The sequence below is a fragment of the Artemia franciscana genome, chromosome 1 (assembly GCF_032884065.1).
Source record: "Artemia franciscana chromosome 1, ASM3288406v1, whole genome shotgun sequence".
NCBI classification, from domain to species: Eukaryota; Metazoa; Arthropoda; class Branchiopoda; order Anostraca; family Artemiidae; genus Artemia; species Artemia franciscana.
Window position 1 is genome coordinate 25926857 of NC_088863.1, and position 8652 is coordinate 25935508.

The 8652-nt window shown below is 33.8% G+C and overlaps 1 protein-coding gene across 1 annotated transcript in view; it reads left to right on the forward strand.

Annotated features, from left to right (window-relative positions):
• Positions 1 to 544: 544 nt before the first annotated feature.
• Positions 545 to 8652, forward strand: part of LOC136027500 (kynurenine 3-monooxygenase-like) — a 26682-nt gene continuing 18574 nt past the window's right edge. Inside the window, exons 1-2 of the mRNA XM_065704816.1 lie at positions 545 to 651; positions 5759 to 5930. Coding sequence (XP_065560888.1) covers positions 5841 to 5930 — 90 coding nt within the window. The 5' untranslated portion in view covers positions 545 to 651; positions 5759 to 5840. The remainder of the gene's footprint in view (positions 652 to 5758; positions 5931 to 8652) is intronic.

An 8652-nucleotide genomic window follows, 5' to 3' on the forward strand; every position in this document is an offset into this window, starting at 1 on the left:
TCTTATGTTTTGCTATCCCTCTTTTGTTGACAAAGGACTGTTCTTGATGAGATAAAAGTAAACAAAATACGCTAAGAGTAGTGGTCAATGTGATAATATATTGCATTGATAAAGTGAATAGTTGTTGGGATTGATAAAATTTCAATTATATAGTTCTCATTGGAATCTCCACTGTGCCCCCGACAATACATCTACTAAAATACTAATCCTTGATTGACAGTTTCGCAATGATTGTAAACTGGAAATAGGAATGAACTGTATTTGCGGTTTTCGAAACATTAATTTTTCGATTTTTCAACCCCCTTTTATTTTATTTTTCTCTATTTTTATTTTCTTTGCTTTTTTTATTGATTATCATCGGTTTGTTTTATGCGCAAAATGAAATCTTTATTAATTTTTTTCCAAACAAAGAAAAAGAAACAACACACAAATACAATAGTTCTAATACCAAATTTTACTGGCTTTTTACATTTGATTTTTATGAACTGTCGAAAACCCTGTATGTTGAAATTTTCTTTAAAGAGAAATTCTGATATCTATTATTGCCCTTTTGTTTTTTTCAGCCGCGGAACAATATCCGAACGTTCATTTTCACTTCCACCACAAGTTAGTCTCAGCAAATCTATCAAAAGGTCAGCTTACCTTTGAGAAGTAAGTTTTTTTGGTTTAATATTGCTTAGTTGGTGTTACTGAAAAGCTGTAACTTATATTTTTGTGTTTTGAAAATCAATAAGGTACATAGATTTAATGTTGTAGAGTATTAGTAACCAGGATCCACAGAGCTGCAATTTTTTTGCCAAAATTCCATGCACAAAAATAACAGCCTATACTGGGGACCTGAAAAGTACTCCAAATCTCCCAAATCTACTGCTTCTCTACTTTTAAGGCTTCAATCTATATATATAAAAATAAGTTGTCTGTGTGTGGATCTGTGTATCAGGTGACGTCACCTGAAAAAACTGGATCAGGTGACGTCAAAACTGAAAAAACTAAAAAAAGGCAAAAACTACAAAAAAAACTAAAAATTAATAAAAAAAATAAGAAAGCTAAAAAACTAAAAAAAATAAAAAAACTAAAAAAAGGTAAAAAACTAAAAAAAATAAAAAATAAAAAAAAAACTAAAAAAAGGAAAAAACTGAAAAATAAGCTAAAATAAAGGTAAAAACCAATAAAAAACTAAAAAGAAGAAAAGGAAAAAACTAAAAAAATTTTCATCTAAAAAACTAAAAAAACTAAAAAAGGTAAAAACTAAAAGAACTAAAAAGAAAAAAATAAATGACGACACTCAAAGAGAAAGCGACCAGGACAAAAGGAATGTTCGATTAGCAATCAACAAAGCACCGGGACACAGGGAGTATAAATGACGACCAGGACATAAGTAAAAAAAAAAATTAACAAAACTAAAAAGAAGGTAAAAACTACAAAAAAACTAAAAAGAAAAAAAAAACTAAAAACTAATAAAAAAACTAAAAAATCTAAAAATCTAAATAAACTAAAAAAGAAAAAAAAAGGAAAAAAATAAAAGAGAAAAACAAAACTAAAAAACGAATGTATATACAGACCGGGACACCGGGATACAAATGACGACCGGGACACAGGGAATATAAATGACGACCGGGACACAGGGACACAACTACAACGGGGACACCGGGGGAAACAGGGGGATATAAATGACGACCAGGACACCGGGACAGGGAATGGTCGATTAGCAATCACCATCAACAAAGCTCAAGGGCAATCATTAGAATCATGAGGTATAGATCTGAATACAGATTGTTTTCCCATGGACCATTATATGTTGCATGTTCAAGAGTCGGTAAACCTGACAATCTATTTATATGCAAAGACAATGGGACAGCAAAGAATGTTGTATATTCGCAAGTTTTACGTAGTTAAAACCATATATATATATATATATATATATATATATATATATATATATATATATATATATATATATATATATATATATATATATATATATATATATATATACTAGCTGTTGGGGTGGCGCTTCGCGCCACCCCAACACCTAGTCTGTGGGGGCGCTTCGCGCCCCCCCAAGCCCCCCCGCGCGCGTAAGTCGTTACGCGCCATAATAGTTACGCGCCATTGTAGTTGTGTCCCTATGTCCCACCTGTGAATATAGATAGATATATATATATGGTTTTAACTACGTAAAACTTGCGAATATACAACATTCTTTGCTGTCCCATTGTCTTTGCATATAAATAGATTGTCAGGTTTACCGACTCTTGAACATGCAACATATAATGGTCCATGGGAAAACAATCTGTATTCAGATTTATACCTCATGATTCTAATGATTGCCCTTGAGCTTTGTTGATGGTGATTGCTAATCGACCATTCCCTGTCCCGGTGTCCCGGTCGTCATTTACATCCCCCTGTTTCCCCCGGTGTCCCCGTTGTAGTTGTGTCCCTGTGTCCCGGTCGTCATTTATATTCCCTGTGTCCCGGGTCCCGGTCGTCATTTGTATCCCGGTGTCCCGGTCTGTATATACATTCGTTTTTTAGTTTTGTTTTTCTCCTTTATTTTTTTCCTTTTTTTTCTTTTTTAGCTTATTTAGATTTTTAGATTTTTTAGTTTTTTTATTAGTTTTTAGTTTTTTTTCTTTTTAGTTTTTTTGTCCCGGTCGTCATTTATATCCCCCTGTTTCCCCCGGTGTCCCCGTTGTAGTTGTGTCCCTGTCCCGGTCGTCATTTATATTCCCTGTGTCCCGGTCGTCATTTGTATCCCGGTGTACCGGTCTGTATATACATTCGTTTTTTAGTTTTGTTTTTCTCCTTTATTTTTTTCCTTTTTTGTTCTTTTTTAGTTTATTTAGATTTTTAGATTTTTTAGTTTTGTCCTGGTCGTCATTTATACTCCCTGTGTCCCGGTGCTTTGTTGATTGCTAATCGAACATTCCTTTTGTCCTGGTCGCTTTCTCTTTGAGTGTCGTCATTTATTTTTTTCTTTTTTAGTTCTTTTAGTTTTTACCTTTTTTAGTTTTTTTTTTAGTTTTTAGTTTTTTTAGTTTTTTACCTTTTTTTAGTTTTTTTATTTTTTTTAGTTTTTTAGCTTTTTTATTAGTTTTTAGTTTTTTTTTGTAGTTTTTGCCTTTTTTTAGTTTTTTTAGTTTTTTAGCTTTTTTATTTTTTTTTATTAGTTTTTAGTTTTTTTTGTAGTTTTTGCCTTTTTTTCTCTTTGAGTGTCGTCATTTATTAGTTTTTTCCTTTTTTTTTAGTTTTTTATTGGTTTTTACCTTTAATTTAGCTTATTTTTCAGTTTTTTCCTTTTTTTAGTTTTTTTTTATTTTTTATTTTTTTTAGTTTTTTACCTTTTTTTAGTTTTTTTAGTTTTTTAGCTTTTTTACTTTTTTTATTAGTTTTTAGTTTTTTTTGTAGTTTTTGCCTTTTTAGTTTTTTATTGGTTTTTACCTTTATAGTTTTTTTAGTTTTTTAGCTTTTTTATTTTTTTTATTAGTTTTTAGTTTTTTTTGAAGTTTTTGCCTTTTTTAGTTTTTTCAGTTTTGACGTCACCTGATCCAGTTTTTTCAGGTGACGTCACCTGACACATCCATCCATCCATCCACAGACAACTTATTTTTATATATATAGATAGATATATATATCTATATTCACAGGTGGGACATAGGGACACAACTACAATGGCGCGTAACGACTTACGCGTTACGCGCCATAACACCAACTAGGTGTTGGGGTGGCGCGAAGCGCCACCCCAACAGCTAGTATATTTATAAAAATGGATCTTAACGTGAAACAAAAGTTCAATTTTGACAAAAAATCCGGCTAAAATCCTGGGAATCGACTTGACAAGGCCTACAGTCCAAGATAATCAGTTTTTCAAAGTCAACACTGGTAATGATTGTGTCTTCATGGAATATTTAAAACCTGAGAAGGGAAAGACTGGCAACCTGAACTTGAAAATACCTTCACTGGCCCTAATCTCTCAATGTAACTTGGCGTCCAGAGATAACCCTAACACACCAGGTCCTTACTGCAGTGCCTCCCCCTTCCTAGAAGAAAAAACCAGAGGCCGTTCAAGTCATCACAGAACATCGTGAAGAAGGACGTCGAACCACTAGACGTCGAGACAATTCATGGGTTGAGTTCATTCGACCGCAGATAGGGGACAAATAGCTTTGGCAGAACCTGGTCCAGCCGCTTCCTTCTACCGAATTTTGGCTGACTAGGCTGCGCCTCGTCTTAAAAAGAAGAAGAAGAATGTCTCCCTTATTAGACTGTAGATCCATTGCTGAAAATCTCATGCAACTAGCGTAACAACTGTACAAACTAATGAGAATCATTTTTTATTCTTTAGCTGAATGGGGTTACATTTTTGACTGTAGCACACACAGTTGTGCTAGAGCACATCTCATTAAAAACAAATAATATTAAAAAAACACTCATATACATAAATTTACAGTTTTGTTTTCGTCTGAGAGCTCAATATTTGATTCTAATGGAAATTTTTATGTTTCAGTAGTAAATATATCTATCCCCTAGGAATGGAGTTAAAATTATGTCTACTAGGAAAAAAAACATGATTTTATTTAAAATTAATAATTTTTCACCAGAATTTTTTTTTTTATCAATAACATCCAAATTTTTCAAAAAACGAAACTACATATTATTGTGCAAAAACTGTTTGCGATAGAAAAATCCTGATTGTAATTTAGATTTTCCAAAAAAATACGGGGGTTGAACAAAGCAACATTTTTCTGTGTAAAAATCGGTGTTTTGATTAACATGAAAAATAATTGCCGGGAAGAGGGAGGGGATAGCCAGAGGATGAAAAGATCTTTTGCCGAAACTGTTAATATTTTTGAAAAATTGCAAAATTGTGTCCCTTTTATATAGATATTTATCTTCACAGTTCCATGAAGTACAAGATTTGACCGATTTCGATTTTTTTTTCGTTGAGATCATTGGGAAGAACACAACTTATACCAATAATTTGAACAATCGGAATGCTCAAAATTATAATAGGAGCAGAATACTCACTGCCCAGGAAGTAGTAGGTCTATTTACGAAAGATAGCACTTAAATAGAGGGTACAAAACACAACAAAATAAATAATGCACAAAGGATAGTATTTACAAAAGAAAAAAAATCCTCTGACCTGAACTTAAATTGAGGCTGCCTAATGTTTGATATGTATAATTTTCAAAATGTTTGGTTTTAATTATGTCTCATAATACACATCCTTCTTCAATAGCATTCATTTTGAGTAATGTGTTCCAAGAAGCTATAGTACATCCACAGGGATGGATGTAAACAGGGATGCTAATTTTTTTTTTTGGGGGGGGGGCATAATGTATTTTACTTGATGGGGGGAGCAATTTTTTCAATAAAAATAAATCATAGGGTATTTTTCAATGAGAATGTCAGAAAAAGGTATTTTTAGAATCCAGGGGGAGGGGTTGAGAGGAAACAAAAATATGGAAGGGTATAAATGTCTCACCCTTCATTGGTGCTACTGGATACAAATATAAACGCTGACCAGTTTTGCAACATCAATTAACTGGTTTTCGCTTATATTTTTCTGTTTTTGTGTGTGTGGGAGGATAATTGCCCTTTAAAAAAGTTAAGGTTACTTTAAATTTACGCCGACTGGTTATTTGAGCTGGTAACACACCCACAGGTACGATTAAAAACCATTTTAAGGTAACTGTCTTCCCAACATTTAAACAAACGAAGAATTTTCGTTGAAAAATTTGAGTTTTTTTTGCAGTTTGACAAGCAAGGAAACCCAAGAGACAAAAACGGATTTGATTCTTGGCTGTGATGGAGCATATTCGACCGTTAGGAAACAAATGATGAAAATGCCCATGTTCAATTATAGTCAAACATATATTCCAACTGTTTACATGGAACTGTGCATACCACCTGATGAAAAAGGCAATGTATGTTTTTTTACGTTTATTTGATTTTTTTCCTGTTTTTTTATTTTGTATCCATGTTGAGCCAAACGAAAAGCAGGTAATCCTTGAATTTGGTCAGAATTTTATGAAAAGGTGTGAAGATTGATTTTTAAAATAAACTAATGTGGAGGAGTTGTGTGCGCAGCTTTATTTTCCTCGGGCGGCTTGTTGCTGCAGTGAGCTCTTAGTAATAGAAGCAGTAGAAAATTAACACAGACAAAACAACAGATTTCATGATCTTTTACGACAATTAGTTCGATCACCTCTGGGGAAAATAAGAATACTACAATACACATGTGATTCTGCGGTAACCTATAAGCAGATGCTTTTTTTTAAAATCAATCAGTTTTGAGATTGTAACTGAACTCAATAGTGACTGAAACAGAGTTTTCAGAAAAAACAGAGTTTTCTTAACAATAGATACATAAAAAAATTAAATCTTTTATGCTGATTCAAAATAAACGAAGTTTTACTAAACTTGATGTTACCAATCAAAAGTTGAGGGCCTGAGAAAATTTACCCGATTTTGGAAAAAAGGAAGATACGTCCCCAAAACGACCATTGATCTTCATAGCAAGTAAGCGATTAGATTCAGCATATCATAAAACCTAACTGTAGAGATCTCAAGCTCTTATATTCACAAATCTGGAACTTTGCAATTTTTGCTGGAAGAAAGATCATGGATGCATGTTTATTTGTTGGTGTTTTTTTTTCAAGGGTTGAGCGCATCGTCCGAGTAATCTTGCAAAATCGGAGACGACTCATTTAATCTATATATTTAAAAATAAGTTGTATGTATGTTTGAGGACTGACGTCATTATAAGGATTGAACATTATGACGTTATGCATGTATTTTGACGTCATTTTTATATAACGTCATTATAAGTTGACGTCATTATAGTATATAAGGCTTTGGATATGACGTCATTATAAGTATATAAGGGTTGCGATTAAAAGATAATATTTAGTATAAATCCTACAATGGCAAAAGAAACAGTCGAGGAATCAAATCGTGCGAGAAATTTTAGTAGGCTTGCGTCTCAAAGAGAAATTACCAAAAAATCGTGCCGAGGAACCACAAGAACAACGTGAAAACAGACTCGTGGCTCAAAGAGATAATACCAAAAGAAAGCGTGCCGAGGAATCACAAGAACAGCGTGAAAACAGGCTTGAGGCTCAAAGAGATAATGCCAAAAGAAACCGTGCCGAGGGATCACAAGAGCAGCTTGAAAATTATCGCCTGGCATTCAGATACAGCCCAGTCGATGATTATAGCTGGAGTAGATGCTTGAGTAGATAGCTTGAGAAGATGAAACAATGGGAATGTGTTGCGCCTCAGGAAAAGTTAAACTTCCTCTACTGGCTGCACCACCAGAGACATTGAAGACTTTGTTTACTGGAACTACGTCAGAATCTAAGCGTTTTTTATTAAACATCGGAATATATAACTCATGTTTCCAAATGACGTCGTTTGGTGCCCAAATCGAAAATCAAGATCAATTTATGCCTACTTTCAAAGTAAAAGGGCAAATTTATCATAGAGCAGGGTCCCTTCTACCATTCTCAGGTGAGAATCATAAATTTTTACAACTTTACTTCATCAGTGATAGCAATTCTGAATTCAATGCACGTTGCGAAACTTCTCCCGACGTTGAAAGGACTATCCTCTCCCAATTTCAAAATCTTTTCCACGAAAATAATGATTTAGTGCACCTGTTCAAAAAAATAATCGATTTGATGCCTACTGATACGCATAAAATTGTTATTTTCGCTGACAAAACGCCTGTTTGCGAACATGTGTGTAGATACAATGCTCCAACTATCGACAAAGTGGCAATCGTTATGGTCGGTGATCAGTTTTTACCTCGAGATATTATTCTCCATAAGCGAAACGCTCAGTTGGTAAGAATTTCTGAAACTCATCGATGCTACGATGCCCTACAATATCCTATCATTTTTTGGGATAGAACCGACGGCTATCACTTTAATAATAAATTGATAGATCCATCCACTAACAAACAAACGGATAAGAAATGCAGTGCAATGAATTATTATTCTTATAGACTAATGATTCGTCACAATAAAGAAAAGAAAGAAAGAAAGAAAGTTTATTTGAGCCCTACGGCCATACACAACATGATTTAATAATACAACACTGCGCAGAACACACACTCAATATAAAACAATACTTAATTTCATTCACTCGGGCTCGACTGAGCCTCTCCCGCCTTTTCCACATATCTTGCTATTTTGCATATGGTTCCAGGCATCGAAGACCTCAGAATATCAGAAAGCAGTACCAACCGATGGTCCCCCCCAAATTTTATCCATAAGACTTTCAAGCTCCTGGCACTCCATGAGGAAATGGGCTAAATTATTATCCTCTTTTCCGCAATACCCGCACTTACCATTTTTATCCTTTTTTTAAAATTCTGTCCCCTATGTACTGGAAGGCAATTTCCCCTCAACTGGATCCATTATTTTAAATATGTAAAAGGTAAATTTACCTTAAAATAATATTCTTCCCCAAAAATTTCTTTTACTTTACTATATTCCTTCAGTGTTTCGACGAACGTACTAAATAACCCCACTCTTGTATCTCTTGGTCTTTCAATCTCTGCATAATTTCTGGAAGGCATTGTGTGTTTCCGGGTCCGTTTCCTTCCATCCACAAATAAGAGAAGCCTAGTTTCTCAAGAGATTT